The 16662-nt window shown below is 33.6% G+C and overlaps 1 protein-coding gene and 1 long non-coding RNA gene across 2 annotated transcripts in view; one reads left to right on the plus strand and one right to left on the minus strand.

Moving 5' to 3' along the window:
• Positions 1-16662, plus strand: part of LOC148945010 (uncharacterized) — a 540330-nt gene that overhangs the window by 177276 nt on the left and 346392 nt on the right. The window lies entirely within an intron of this gene.
• Positions 809-16662, minus strand: part of prtp (thioredoxin domain-containing protein pretaporter) — a 32757-nt gene continuing 16903 nt past the window's right edge. Inside the window, exons 4-7 of the mRNA XM_089099494.1 lie at positions 13929-14078; positions 7881-8036; positions 5811-6140; positions 809-1971 (exon numbers count right to left, since the gene is read on the minus strand). Of these exons, the coding sequence (XP_088955620.1) occupies positions 1837-1971; positions 5811-6140; positions 7881-8036; positions 13929-14078 (771 nt within the window). The 3' untranslated portion in view covers positions 809-1836. The remainder of the gene's footprint in view (positions 1972-5810; positions 6141-7880; positions 8037-13928; positions 14079-16662) is intronic.

Genomic DNA, 16662 nt, shown 5'->3' on the forward strand with positions numbered 1-16662 from the left:
GTCACAATCTCAAACTGTATATTTATTTCGATTCACAATACAACAATTCTAGTCACAATTCAATTTATAGTCACAATCTCAACGTGAATTTTTATTTCGATTCACAATACAACAATTCTAGTGACAATTCAATTTCTAGTCACAATCTCAAAATGGATATTTATTTCGATTCACAATACAACAATTCTAGTCACAATTCAATTTCTAGACACAATCCCAACGTGGATTTTTATTTCGATTCACAATACAACAATTCTAGTCACAATTCAATTTCTAGTCACAATCAAATAAACTTTCAAACGGGGATAAATCCATTTATTTAGACAATACGTCGTAGTCACAATCTCAACGTGGATTTTTATTTCGATTCACAACACAACAATTCTAGTCACAATTCGATTTCTAGTCACAATCTCAACGTGGATTTTTATTTCGATTCACAACACAACAATTCTAGTCACAATTCGATTTCTAGTCATAGTCTCAACGTGAATTTTTAATTCGATTCACAATACAACAATTCTGGTCACAATTCGATTTCTAATCACAATCTCAACGTGGATTTTTAATTCGATTCACAGTACAACAATTCTAGTCACAATTCGATTTCTAGTCACAATCTCAACTTGGATTTTAAATTCGATTCACAATACAACAATTCTAGTCACAATCTCAAAGTAGATTTTTATTTCGATTCACAATGCAACAATTCTAGTCACAATTCGATTTCTAATCACAATCTCAACGTGGATTTTTAATTCGATTCACAATACAACAATTCTAGTCACAATTCGATTTCTAGTCTGAGTCTCAACGTGGATTTTTATTTCGATTCACAATACAACAATTCTAGTTACAATTCGATTTCTAGTCACTATCTCAATGTGGATTTTTATTTCGATTCACAATACAACAATCAGCTCCACAATGTACTTAATCGAGCGTTACTGCTTTTGGTTTATCAGATTGTAGATATAATTCAAATGAATACAGCCCGTATACATTTTCTGTTGCTCTAACAAATTGAATTGTTCCGTAGAAATTGTATAGTAGTTTCTTTCTTCTTTCTAATAATCTAATATTGCTTTTAATGTTTGTTGTTACTTTCCTTGGTATACACCAAGAACATATACGGTCTGATTTCTTTTGGGGGGGGGGGGGGAGGTCAGCGAGTTATAAAAATGGATAGCAACGTTCTGCATCGGACTAACGAGGCTTCTTGACAACTAAGATCCTTGTGTCGGCACTGTAGTGTTGCTACAGCTGGGTTCAATATCTGAGTTCCGTATTACCAAGCTGAGGTCAAACCCACAGCACCAACACAGGACACGAGGGGTTAATAAATTACCATCTTTTCAACTATTCAAATATTGTGCCAAAATTCAATCTATTTACAATTTGGATTGCAAAGTTTTTGGATTTTCCCAAAAGGGGTTATACAGTGAGCTAAAAAAAAAAAAAAAAAAAAAGAAGAGTATACCCAGCTGATTTCCATTATAGTTGGGACGAATTTTACGTCGATTTGATAATTTTACAGTGCATATTAGCAAGAACGTTGAGCAAGAAACCACTAAAATCTTGTAAGGGTTCTGAGAAAAAAAAATAATCAAAAATGGGCTAAAATCACATAAAAAACGATGAAAACGAAACCCCAAAAATGTTTACTGACATACCAAATAAAAACTAAAATTAGAAAAAAAAAATCACAGGCACTTGGGTCAAATCATTCCTTCAGTTGTGCAAAAAAAAAAAACAAAAAAAAAACACACAAAATTTCATTTAACAATTAAATAAATACTAGAAATAAAGTTGCTAACGTGCTAGAGTATTTTCAAATTAAAGCTCATCACGAGCACTTCGTTGGACATACTGTCCAACGAAGCTCACCAAATCCTCTAATGTTCTGCTCCCATCATATTCAGACATTTTTTGGCCATCCTTATACAGAAAAACTGTTGGATAACCCCGTACCTAGAAAATAATGAAACTTGATTAGTGTAGAAATTAATTTTACGAGCCAACTTGATATCTAAGGCAGGGAGGGGCTCCCTTATTGGATCTCAGTTGAATTTTGGGGTGAATAAGAGTCAGTGCTTTAGTTAGGCCTTTCAGGTTCCCGTTCTGGACCTATTCCATCCTCTGTGAGGGGGGAGGGGGTCCGTAAGTTCATTATATCTGAATATTCGACAAAAAGAGCGGTCGGATATCAACCGAAATTTGTTGGAAGTAAGAAACAGTATACTAGTTACACTTATCGAGGCTTAACTTAACTTCTTAACACTTAACTTCGGCGTAGCCCCTCCCCCTGGCCTATGATATTTCAGATAATTTAGCTTACAGTAATAACATACGGTGCCTTTCAGAAAGTGGCAAGGTTCGACCTTTAGCAAGTGAATTTTCAAAAAATTAAATTATGTAAAAGACAGAAAAATACATGATCATTTGATTTAAAATGAAAGATTAAAACAAAAACTTTGAGTGGCAAAATTACCTGGAATGATTAAAATTAAAGATTAAAAAAAAACTTTGACCGACAAAATTACCTGGAATGATGCGCCGTTGCGTTCACTTAAAAAACCTTGACAAGTTGACAAATCATAATTGACGACAAAACTCTTGATAAACCTTCGATTTTCAAACCATCACAAATACAATCGAATCAACAACTCCACAGTTAAAATAAATCCACACAACAAAGCAAATCAAACAAAAAATACATTTTGATCGATTTGATTGATATGCTGAGTAAAACAAGGAATATTTATAGATATCTGATTACTAGAAGTTGGGTAAATCATAAATTGCGGATATTTTTTTTTCTATTTATCCGAGTCTAGGAGGATGTTCAAAGCCAGGTAATAATTCAAAAGTATTTGGAGAGTTCAATTCAGATTGAATCGACACATCAACTTATATCTATGATTATCAAGAAAATTCTAACTTAGGTAATTCGTTGACCCATATGTTGAATAATTCACACAAATATATTTATTGTATTTGTGTGTTATTCTGGTAAATTAAATTTTGGTAAATTTTGGTAAATTTATTCTGGTAAATTTTGCCAGAAATTACTGCTTGTAATTTATTGGGTAAATGAATCAGAATTGGAAAATCAAAAATTACAGTAAAGTCAATTTTTCGAACCAACCGTAATTTCGCAAGAGGCTGCTAAAGTCGCGCATGTTTGCCAAGAAAATATAAGGCAAAAACTTCCCGTTTTATGCATACTAATACAAATTACTTCAAACCGGTAATTCAGTCTTCAGGAAAGTACCAAAACTGAAATATGCCCAAAAAACGAAAGGTTTTCCACTGGATATTAACCCTTTGCCCCTCAATTTTGATATATTGGTCTACATTGGACGAAACTTGCTCTTCACTGTCAATCCAAGCAGTCAACTCCTTCATTTTTTTTACTATTTTAATCATTTTAATTCTGCTTTTATTCTTCTTTTCTTATCTAAAGTAATTCGTTTTAAAACATGGCACTTTTCCTTTGAAAATCAAAGCACATTTAGCGTTGGAGGCAGTGGCCGATTCACAAGGAGAGGAAGCCCCCTCCTTAGTTTAGATTTAGTCAAGTTAGCTTCTAAGAAACTATTTATTTATCAATAAAAAACATGCATCTTGATTCCCTGTATTTCCAGGCCTCCCCCCTGGTAATTTGGGATTGTGAAGTAATTATAAGGAAACCAAAAAAAAAAGACAAGAAACCAAAAAAAAAAAAAATAAGCAAAAAAAAAAAAGCAAAAACCATAGAAAAAATGTGCGTAGCCCCATTGTTGACTGCCTGCCAATAGATTTTGACCCTTTAATGAAAGTCCCAATCCACCAGGACCAACAGAGTGCAGAGCCATTTCATTTTTGAGACTATTCAAACTCAAAAGTCTAGTATTAAGTTGAGCACAATTACCTTTATCGATATAACTATCAGAATTAAAAGAACTAAATGATTAAAAATACTATTTTAGTCATTTTAATTATGTTTTTATTCTTTTTTTTTATCTCAAGTAATTCGTGTTAAAACATGGCACTTTTCCTTTGAAAACCAAAGAACATTTAGCGTTGGAAGCAGTGGCCGATTAACAAGGGAGGAAGCCCCCTCCTCTTAACTTGAGTGCATTTTACTTTAATTCAGTCTTTATTTACGTATATTCGTAATCCAGCCTGCAAATCTGGTGAGGAACAAGTAATAATACCGAGTTCCTAGCTTTTTCGCTTTTAGCTACTTGTATTGTGTAGGACTACTAAGTGGCAGCATTATGGAATCAGAGGGATGCCCCTAATTCCAATTTATAAAAATGGGGAAAAATTTCTCAAAGTCGAAAAGAGCCAGGCCTTAATATGGACTGTTTTTATTTTTTCGCCCTTCAAGCAAAATCCTCTGACACGTGAATTTATTTTAGGAGGTCCTAATATCTAAGAGGATGGAGGGGGTATATACCTGATTAAGTACAAAAGTAGGTTAATTATACGGAGAGCATGAAGAACCAAATGAGCAATTAGATTTCTGGCGCTCACAGGTTTACGCATTAAACAAGTCTTTTCTATCTCTAAGTTCATTATTCTTATTTTCCATTTTTTTTAGTCTAGAGATCCCGCTCTCTAATTTCACAAAATAGTTATACGACTTATAATATGAAACAAATTTCATGACATAGCATAGTGTTAACAAATTCATCTTATAGATAACACAAGAGTCACAGACAGTGTCTTGTCACAAGACGAAAAAAAAAAAAGAAAAAAGAAAAACGACCAGCTTATACGGATACGGCCGAATTGTTTTAGGAGGGGTATGGAATTTAGATCACTAGCATAAAATTGAAAGAGGTAGGGGGGGGGGGGGCAGACCAGTATTAAGGGACAATCACCTGCTGACATGACAATTACAATAATATGATATGGCATAGAAATGACAACAATATGCAAAATCTATATTTCAAGTCAGAAGGGAAAACATAAAAAGAAGGCAAGACTAAAACCTTATGAGTCTGATTGATGACATCATAGATGATTCATAGACGATTCAGATGATTCATAGTGCCAAATTATATTAGGGAGTTTATTTGTCCATGGTTTTGTCACCTTTTGTGCACTCCTTACCCGACATTTTTTTTCTTGCTTTTTCTTTTTTTCTAGCCTTTCATTTTCTAGTTTTGTGGTCTGTTCTCTGCTTTCTGTTTGGGTATATTATTATTGGGTATATTGTCTGTTCTCTGTTGGGGTATATCAAGAGCTCTGCTCTCTGTTTGGGTATATTATTGTAATTGAGGAATGTTTGTTTTAATGACTTTAATAATTTATAAAATTTAAAATAACGTGTATCTTGTTGTTGGATTGTTTGAAAACAAAGGCCAAAAAATGAAAAAAAGAGTGAGTAGGTGACAAATGATAAAGAATACCAGAAATAACAAGGTTAGAAGTAAAAAATAATCACAGAACGAAGCAGAATTACGAAAGATAAACAAAACCGAAGTACTAGAAAAAGAGAACAAAAGTAGAATTATATCTAATAAGGAATAAGAAAGAAAATGAAAAGCGTGCGAGGGCCAAGTCCCGAGCGAAGGATGTAAGACGCCATGTTTACATACAAGCGAAGGCCAGAGACCCGAGCAAGTGGAGAAAGTAGATAAGGCAAGCATACCTAAAGTCCTTCGAAGCAGGCCATTCTTGTTAATTACATCATGTTTTCTATGAATCATTTTGCACATTGTATAATGGAAAAATATAGAAATAGTGTATAAAAGGGTAAGTATAGAAAAAGAGAAAAAGGGGGAGTATATGTTGTATAGAAAAGGGGAAGAGCCTACCTCTTGCTGTGTACACAATTTTCTGTTGTCTTCCTTAGTGCAGTCAACTTTGGCAATTTTTACAGAACTATTTCCAATATACTTTTTGCCAAGCTCTTCCCACACTGGTGCTAAATTCTTACAATGGCCACACCAGGGTGCAAAGAATTTGACAAAAGTGACTCCCGAGCTTATACCATTTTCAAAGTTGCCCTCCACTAATTCAACAACGACATCTACAGTCGGTTCAGGAATACGATCTTCTTCAGATGGCTCTTCCTTCTTGGCGACCATTTTTGTTACGTACTCCTTCAAGCTGTCTAAACTTCTGCTTCCTTGATATTTCTCAACCTGAAAATAGAAAAACAATGCTTAAATTTTCGTTCGTCAAATGTTCATTGGTGTCATATTAAAATTCAATGTTCAAAATTCAATGTTCATATTAAAATTCATATTAAAATGCAACATATTAATAATTCGTTCTTCTTCTTCATCTTTAAAGTGGAGACAAAATATGGTCAAGACACGATAAAATACCCAGGACTTGATTATATTTTTGCCGCTATCTATAATCGGATTTGAGTCGCGCTATCTTAAATCGCGCTTTTGCCTGCTCTGGTTTGGCCAGGAGCGAAGAAGACCAAAAAAATAAAAATAAAAATAAAAATAGCGAACGAAATTGGCTAGAAGAATCAATAAAAAAAGAGGGCAAAAACACAAGAGCATTACTACAGCTACTAACAATCCAAAAACACTAAAAAGCTTCACATATGGTCAATAGTGAAGTATTTACGCCAAATACATCCAGGTATTTTTGTCAAACTTCGGCTTTCGTGAAAATAATCAAAAACAGCAATTTTCTAAAAACTATTCTAAACCAGATATTAAACAATAGGTAGACATAGAGTACGAAAACGTTTTGATATATTGCCCTTCTTCACCAGAACAAAAATAACTTAATGAAACATAAGCTTATTTCTTATCTATGGCAAATCCAAACTTCTATCGAAACATATCCAACAAACCCCCAAACCCTAACCCCCAAACTAGACAGGAGAGTAACGGATTTCAGCCAACTCAACTAAACATCCAACCCAATCTATGGACTTTAACAGACAGAGCTATGGCGCTGACTGAACAATGACCACAATCTTTCACTATATTTAATGATAGATAGATTTATAGATAAATAGATAGATTAAAAAGAAAGAAAGATAGATAAATAGATAGATAGACTTTAACAGACAGAGCTATGGGGCTGACTGAACAATAACCACTATCTTTCACTATATTTAATGATAGATAGATTTATGGATAGATAGATAGATTAAAACGAAAGATAGATAGATAGATAGATAGATAGAGATAGATGGACTTTAACAGACAGAGCTATGGCAATAGATAGATAGATATATTTATTTTCCATATAACAATATAATAATAACACTACAACCTAAAAATCCCCACAAAGACTCCATGGCCATATTATCTCCATGTAGGTCATGAAACAAATCTCACAGCATTAAACTATTAAACATTTAAACTCTTAATATGTAAAACATTTGCTTAATGAAAATGGAGAAAAAAAATAAACATAAGGAAAGAGAATTCATTCAATAAGCTTTATCAAACTGTAATTAATCACAACGTCTATAACTATAATAATAATAATAAAAAAAAAAAAACTGAGGTCAGTTGATTGAATGATTAAAGGTAATCCCAACTCTACTCCACTGTAAGTGGAGTCCACTCTAACTCTACTCCACTTTAAGTGGAGTCCACTCTAACTCCCACTCTACTCCCAAAATCGAAGAAAGGAGGTCAAACTGGGACGAAAATGAATACTTTCAAAATAGACATCAAGCCAATAGGAGGCTTTTACCAGTGTTACCATAGTTGGAACCCAGGCTACCAAGAACTGGTCAATCCACTGGCTCAACCATTCAAACGTTGAATTTTTCCGCCCGCCCCGTCCCCACATCACAGAGTGCTGCTTTTAGGCCGATGTCCTAACTAAAAGTAAGTATTTTAGCATACCTAATTTTGAAAACTACGTTTGCGATACGTTTATGTCTACATTTGCGAACTCACCATTTTCCCGTCTTTGAACCAAAGAAGAGTTGGGTATCCTTTGACAGAGTGTTCCTGGCACAGGCTTTTCGACTGAGTGCAATCAACCTTGGCTATGGTAATTTTATTCTCATATTCCAAAGATTTACCCAGCTGCTCCCATGTGGGTGCCAAACTCTAAAATACAAAAAATATATTAAAGACGGTAAAAGTATAGGTTAGGTACAAAATGTATAGATACAAAAGGTACAAAAAGTACAGATACAAAAAGTATAAACGGTCCGACAAGGACAAGTATATTATTATATAAATAATATACCATAGTAGATGCCCACACTGGAGATTTTGATAACGCACAATTTCTATGTAAGCAGAATCGTCATCTGGTTTTTAATCACCCGAAAGCATATTGGTAGTAAGCCACTAGCCACCCCCTCCTCCAGATACTGCCGGTAAAAGGTACACCACCTGAAATGACTTGCACACTTTTTATAAAATAACCACAGTTAAGTGCAATATAAAAATATTGTAAATATCCTTTTGACCAGGATAAGATTAACAAAAAGTTATTTTCTGAGTGTTAAAATATTACTTTAGTGTTGTATTTATAACTTGCCAAGTGAATACTCTTAACGTTTTTAATCCCAGTTGATATATCATGATTTTCGAGGGGGAGGGAGAGGGGAGTGGTGATTATAAATTGTTATTATTATTATTGTAGAAATTTTTATTAATTACTACAAATTATTATTAATATAGAAGCACTCATGTCTTTGCGCAGTATCCTGTTTTCGATCCGTTTTTGAAACCAGTCTGACGAAATTGTTGATTTGCCTTTGAGGAGTGAGAGTTCAAGTTAACGTAAGTTCTGCGTGTATTAATATGATTCTATGGCTTTATTTATTATCACTGGTGCCAAGTCATTATTATCATTATTTTTATGTCAGTAGATATTGTTGTTTTTTTCTTCTTATGAAGAGTATTGTTTCTCTTCTTCTCAAATTTACTTCTCTGGCATATTTGCTTTTGTATGTACAGGGGGAACCAATAATTTTTTTTTATTATTCTGAAAATATTTGCTATATATAACAATACTTTAATCTAATTTTTAAGCGCCCCAAAGTAGATGCAAGTGAGCTACCCACCTCCAGCCACACATAACTCCAATAAAGTGCCAATAATTCGTTGATAACTCATCACAAAACACCACCAATAAGATATTGCAGATCAAATCGTAGCCCGCTGGAAACAGATATAACGTGACATAGAAACGTGAAATAAGCCAGAAAAGACAGGTATTAGAAAACGAAATATTCTTAAACAGTCACTAATCCCGAACCCAACATATTTTTTTTTTTTTTAAAGCTGGTTCTCTATATACTGTCAATCATGGTGCGATTAGTCAATATTTAAAAAACTAAGCATCTGATTATTCAAGTTTACTTTGAAGTACCAAGAACTTCAAAATAATAATAATAAAATTCCTCTGGACCCATCTTAGGTCTATTCATCCCTAGGCATGCATTTCTAAGATTCCCTAGGTCCATCCTTTCTAAGATTTTTTCTTTTGTTTTTTTGCAAAACTCTTGACTTTAAGTACCAAAGACATCAAAATAATAACAAATATTTTCCCTCTGGACCCATCTTAGGCCTATTCATCCCTAGAAACAATGCTTTCTAAGATTCCCTAGGTCTATGCTTTCCAAGATTTTTTTTTTTTTTTGGTAGTTGAAGAACTATTGACTTTAAACTACCCAGAACATGAAAATGAAAACATTTTAGCCACGTTGAAACATGACGCCACGTTGAATCATGAAAATAAAATAGCGAAACTAACTAGTTAAACTTGACAATGCTTTTCGGCTTTGAAAATTCAAACAAAACAATCTTTTGATTCCCAAAGACAACAAAACCTTCAAAGGAAAGCTACATCTTCTTCAGCTCTTTGGTTCTATATATTTTTAGCTTATTTTTTGCTGATTTTTCACCCATACTTCTTCTTTCTATTTGTCGTCCAATATTACCAACAACCATATAACTGCACATGGAGATCTTTTTCATTAAAAAACGATTTCCCCATTTTTACTCATTTTTAAATACATACATGGTCATGTAAGTTTCCACTGAGCCAACCAAGCATTTAGATTTCATTTTCACTATCGTTAGTGCTTCCAAATTTTAATAGACCACCCCCATGAACATTTGGAGTCAGAGGGGGAAGGGGGGGGTATACCCCCAGACTATCCGACCCCTTTGATTCTTTGTTGCATATGCATACTACAAGACAATGCATTACACGTGTTTGCGGAACAGCAAAGTCTACGACGACATTATATAGAAAAATTAATATGAAGTCTGCTACTTTTTTGCGTGATTATTGTACACTGTCTTCTACAAAAGTGCCAACATTTTTGGATTTTCTCTGAGGGTCCTTTTTGCCAATGTCCCCCCCCCCTTCCACCCTCTATGTGCATCTATGCTATTAGAATACTGCATTTCCTCGTTTATAATCTATCTATTTTCTCATAATTCTTTTCAAATATTTAGGTCAAAAGCCTACAATTTTTAACAACGGCAATAAGAAAGAACTTTATAGTCATTTTTCCTCAAAGAACACAAGCTAGCAATAAAATACTAAGATATGATTGAAAATTTGCCAGTTTTCCACATGGATATAAAAAACGACTTAAAAACAAAATAAACTTAAGATATAGCACCTGAAGCAACTAGAAATATGATACAATTTTTGCCTCTTTAAATTAGGGCCAATTCATTTAAAAAAAAGATGTTTCTACAAGTATGCAACTATTTCATATAATTACCCCAGTAGTAGAACCTCACATGTAAAATTAAAAAGAAGTGGTTTTTTTGCTCTATAGTTAGCGTCAATTCAAAAATTACTTGAGAAATGTTCAACCGGCACTACGTGTTGTTGGGACGATTGGGCCCATACTTTGCAATTATCAGGCCTCACTTTGCTTGAAAAATGTCACTTAAGTAGGCAATCTATTTCTTACAATAGCCCCAGCAATAGAGCCCCCTTAATATGAGTTATTCAGTTAACAAACTAACCAAGTCCATAGACAAGAAAGCACCAAATTATGGAATAAGTCTCAATTTTTCAGATTTTGCTGCTACTGGATAGGGGGGAGGGGAGGGTAATTCACGAGTGTAGAGGGGGGCAAAATTCAAAATCTAGGGGAGGGGGCATTTTTTTTTGTTTAATGAAGATACCCAAATAAAGTATTTCAAAAAATATCGGGGGGGGGGGGTCAATTGCCACCTTGACGTTTCTGTTGGCGCTCCTGCGACTGGAAGCGTTAATCTTTCAATAGACGAATCCAATTCTGCAAACAGAAAAACTTGTGGATTTGGTACTACTCCTGTTGAAACACTTACTTAAACAAGTCTAACCTTTCTACTCCTGTAGAAAGGTTCTACTCCTGTAGGTACTACTCCTGTTGAAACACTTACTTAAACAAGTCTAACCTTTCCAACGTATCTCAAGCATATCCAAATCTTCCAGATAATTGAAGTTAAGAAATTAGTTGAGGAATGTCCACCAGGCACTAATGCACTGTTGAGACAATCGGGCCCATTCTTTGAAAATGTCTTTAAGTGCACAGCCTATTTATTACAAGTGCCTTAATAGAGTACCTTATAAATCAGCCGCTCAGTGATAAAATTGGCAGATAAACCCATCGTTTTTCCCGCTTTTGTTTTTTATGACTTTTTACATTTTTTTTTGTTTTTTTTATATGCATATTTTTATCATATTTGGCTTTGTTACAATTGTTTTCCTTATAACGTGGTAATCTGTTTTTTCTTTGCATTTTCAGTGTCTGTTCCATATCGGAATATGTCTGTTCCATAGCTATCGTTTCATATAGTTTTTGCTTTACTTGACATCACCACATTTTTCTTATTCTTCTTCTAGTTTTTTTTTTTTAGATTTAGAATGCGGATCTGTCCACCAGGGCGTTATAAATTAATTCTGTTTAATACACTTTTAATAGCATAATCAGCCTAGCCATTGTGATAACAATTATAAATAACTAGAGGAATCAGGGGGAGTGATCACAAAGAAAGGTCTTATCCTCCAAAAACCAGTGTTTTTAGATTCAAATGTTCAGATTTTCCTTCAATTTAGTTCAATGAGAAATTTCATACATTTTATTACAATGTCATAACGCCATTACGTCACAACGCATTTTCACTTTGATTGTTGTTTGTTTTTTTTATCTTTTTTTTAAAGGACCCAAAAACAGTTTTCTCTTACTCAAGTTTTATGTCATACCTATGATGTATACGAGGTGTGGCGGAAAAGCAATAAGACTGCCGATACTATAAGCGATATGGTAACCCTGGACTGTTGTTCTTGAGACAGCATATGTAACAGAATCCTCCCACAACTCAGTTTGAGTCTCTACTCCGTCTGTTAACAACGCAACGTTTCGCCATTGAATGTTGCGTTAAGCTTGGAGGATCGAAAAATGTATAATAAAAATAAAACGATTTTATTTTCAGAGGCCTTACACGGTCATGCCGATCAGCGGCAGTTTTTGTCATAAAAAGCAATAAATATATAAAATATATGAAAATCACAGCCATAGCCATCGTCATACAAAAATACACATTGATTTGAAAGTAACACAGACCTAGGGGGAGGATTCTTCATCCCAAGCCCAATTTTTCGCTGGCACAAAGCACTTTTGGAAGGCAAACAAATGTTGAAACGTCCAAGGAGGCCTTCGGGAACAACGTTCATGGAGGCCTTCAGGAACAACGTTCAGGGAAGCCTAGAACTTCAAAAAAATCGAACATGTGGAAACTCGTATGAGATCCGAACGCCACTTAACATTACGAATGTTTAGTGAACAACTAAATTTGAACATTTTACCGTTTATCAAAGTTTAAGTGAAAATTTGCAGTTGCGAAAAGTCTGTGCCAAAATGGCACTGACTCAATTGAGCAGAAAGACATGCAAAAAAACAAATGTATTGGTCTTCTGGATAGAGTCTTGGCTAATAGCCAACATTTCTTTAGTTTCTTTAGTTATTGGTGATGAATGATTGATTTTTGCTAGACCAAGAAACCAAGTGACGAGTTTCCTCTAGCAGTTTGTAATTACGATCAGAGATAAGATTCGATAATTGAAATCAATTTATAATGCCCTGATGGACTGAATTCCCATTTTAAGTCTAAAAAACTCTGAAAGCAGAATCAAAGATAAAAAGTATACATATAGTGGCAATGTCAAGTAAACTTAAAAAAATATGAAACGAAAACTCCTACGGATACGGAAAAAAAACAGATAAAAATCATTCCGTGATGTTAATTGGAAAATAATCGATAAGATATTTCTGAGCATTTAGGGTGGGAGGATCAAAAAGAAAGGCCTCATCCTCCAAACCCTATGTTTTTTAATCCAATGTCTAGACTTTCATTCGTATAATATATTTTCTTTAATTTTTTTTTAAGTACCCAGAAACGGGTTTCCCTCAATCAAGACTAGATCTAAGTTGTGACATACATCTGACATAGTCTTGAGAGAGCGAAAACTATTTATGGGCAAAAAAAACAAAAAAAAACGACGTTTGACACAAATTGACACGAGACGAAAAATTTTGTCAAGCGAAAGCAACTATAACGAAAGCGATAAGCAGCAATTTCGGATGGTAGTTCTTATTAAAAGCAAAACTTTGTCAAGTTTTCCTATGATACTTCTCGAAAAAATCTTTTTAAAATTTATTCTAAAAAAATTTTAATTGTAAATTTTTATTAATAAAAATAACGTCAGCCAAAAAAACGAATTTTTCAGCTTTTATCCAACACAGAAACAAATCTAGAATTCATTCATATAAATGCATGTTTTGTTTCGCCAAACAACGGTAGATTCCTAAAGCAAAATACTACTCCAATCAGAACCGGGCTTAGAGAAATCCCAAGTATAAGCTGACCGACGTTCACACTTGAGGGCGTATTTCTTCGTCTCCATGTGCAAGTATATGATTAATCGTAAATAAATCATAAAAATGAAGGACTTTCAATGAATCTTTTATTACTTACCTGGCAGTGGCCACACCACGGGGCAAAAAACTTTATGAAAAACATTCCTTCAGCTGTCTTGGCATTAAAATTGTCAGAGTTCAACTCCAAGACTGCAGCATTCTCTTCACCTTTAGTGGCTTCTTGTGGCGATTCTTCTGCTACTTCCACCTATAATTTAGACAAAAATACATACATATATCTATGGGTAAACAGGCGAGGATTTATGGGGCGCAATTGCTATTTTTTTACATTAGAGGATTTCAACGACCGATAATTATCAGTTTAATAATAATTTCTTTTTTTTATGGCCAATAATATTTTCGTCAGTTTAGATAATATATGACCTCTATAACATAAGACAAATAAATGATAAATAAAAGAAAAGAAAGAAGATATTGAAAACAAAGAAAGGAGTTTGATTCAAACTTGGGAGTTCAACAAGGCATTAAATTAAGACAACAATTTTTGTGGGTTCAGAAACGTGCGCCTAATTTTTTCGGGAGAGGGGGGGGGGGCAGAGAGAAATTTTATAATTTCGTAATATCCATTTTCTTCATCATTTTTTTTTTGCTTTTTCATTAATTTCAATGGCTCTGCCATTATTTTAAAAAATAGTGTAAGAAAAGATAGAAGAAAAGAAAAAAAGAAATAAATAAAACAATGTTTATTTAATAATTTGAATAGAATATTCCCAGAAATTTAGAAAAATCTAGAATTCCGGGGGGGGGATACGATACCAACTGTACATGTCCTTGTGCATATAGTTTGATACTAAAAGAGTATTATCACTGAGGTAGTTCCCATGGAAAAAGCCAAGCTTTAATTTAAAAGTAAAAATTTGACCAATTTCTTTTTTTTTTCTCTTGAAACCATTCCATTAGGGTGATCTTCAAATCACTAAACAATAAATGCACAAGTACACATATTCATGTGTATATTAATAGGACAAAAAAAATAACGAAAGGAATTACGTGTGAAAGAAGTCTGTATTAAATAGACCAGCTAAGAAAATAAAATACAAAAAAGACAAAAAAGGGAAGAATGTAGACACAGATGAAAAATAAATGGAAGCAAATTTAGACGAATCTATTGTGCTTATAATATTGCCAAACTATTTTCCAGTCTTTTCATTCCATATATTATCTCCATTATTTTGTATCTTTTTCATTTATATCTAAAAGGACATTAATTTTCATTTTATTCTTTATTTTATTGAACCATCTTCTATGTTGCAACTTTTCGTACTATTGCCAGATTTTTTTTTTGGATTATGCTTGCCCAAATTGCGAAAATCATTTGCCAAACTTAGAAGGACTTTTTTTCTTTTTAAGAAGCTAGATTCAGCTTCTTCTTCGGTTATAAGCTTCTTGTTGATAGTTTTTACTTTTTTTTTTGCTGAGGTCAATCACTAGGTAATTAGAAGTTTATGTGACTTTCAAATTTGTACACAATTCGTTGGACTGATTCAAATAAATTTATTGGCCAAAAATTCACAAAGATCTAGATTACTCATACCTATAAATTATTTTTGAATTATTCTTGAATAATTATGAATTAAAATCAAGTTGCCATCAAGCAATGGATAATTAAAGAAAAAGCCAAGACATATAGTCTTAGTGAGAGGCAAAGCTGGCATAAGCCTTTTTTCAGGATTGTATAAAAATGACGTCACTTTCACTTTTTGATATACTGTTTTCCCAATTCATTTCATAGGGCCATAATTGAGAAATGGTTGGCGTGAGAGGGAGGTTAGTTGCTCTGCAATCAGTTTCGACTAGCCTATTAAAAAGGGTACTAGCCCTTTGAATTTCCAATCGAATGAGCCTTTTGGAAAACTTTTTCTCGGTTATTTTGTAACTAAAATTCTTTAATTTTACTAAAATTCTTTTTTCTCAACTCTTTTTTAACTAAAAAAACACTAAGCGCTATTCATTTTTTTATTGATAAGGTCACCAAAACCTGTAGATTAGTTTAGATGAGTACCACGGTTTTTCCACAATCATCTAAAATAGCAAAATTTTTAAATTTCACAGTAAATGAGAAAAAAGTTGCTTATCCCATAAACTAAAAATACTTTAAAACCCTATATTGTTCAGTAAAAACTTCCAAAATCTATTCTTTGTAAATAAAATGGGCGTCCTTTAGTTCCAGAAGTCACATTAATCATGTGAAAACCCTTTTGAGAAAACCTACAATTTTCGAAGAAAAGAGAAATCTGATTCAAATATTTCGAAAGGGATAGACAACACGAGTCTCTTTCACAGCAAATACATGGGGAGAGTGTGCCATTTTCACGGTAATAGAACAGGAAAACTGTGTCTTCTTTACTCGCTAGGGCATGTGTATCCTTTCCTTAATTATAGAGCAGGATAATCATGTTCTTTTCACTGTTGAAGCATAGGGTAATTGATTCTTTTATGATGTTAAAACATGGGAAAATTGTGCCTGAATCATCACTATAGAACCCGATAAGCATGTATTTTTTTGGTATTAAAGCATGGGTAAAATAAACTTTTACACTGTTAGAGCATTTGGAAATTATAAAAGGGGAGAATTGTGTCTTTTTCACTGCTTAAAGCAGGAGGGAAATGCTTCTTTTACACTGTTTAAGCATGGCGAAATTGTGCCTTGATCATCATCGTAGAACACTCAAAGCGTATATTTTTTGCTGTTGAAGCATAGGGAAAAAGACCCTTTTACAATGTTAAAGCACGGGAAAATTACAGAGCAGGGAAAATGAATCTTACACTAA

Source organism: Artemia sp. Qi Xiang Cuo, chromosome 13 (genome assembly GCF_049724085.1).
Source record: "Artemia sp. Qi Xiang Cuo chromosome 13, ASM4972408v1, whole genome shotgun sequence".
Classification (NCBI taxonomy): Eukaryota; Metazoa; Arthropoda; class Branchiopoda; order Anostraca; family Artemiidae; genus Artemia; species Artemia sp. Qi Xiang Cuo.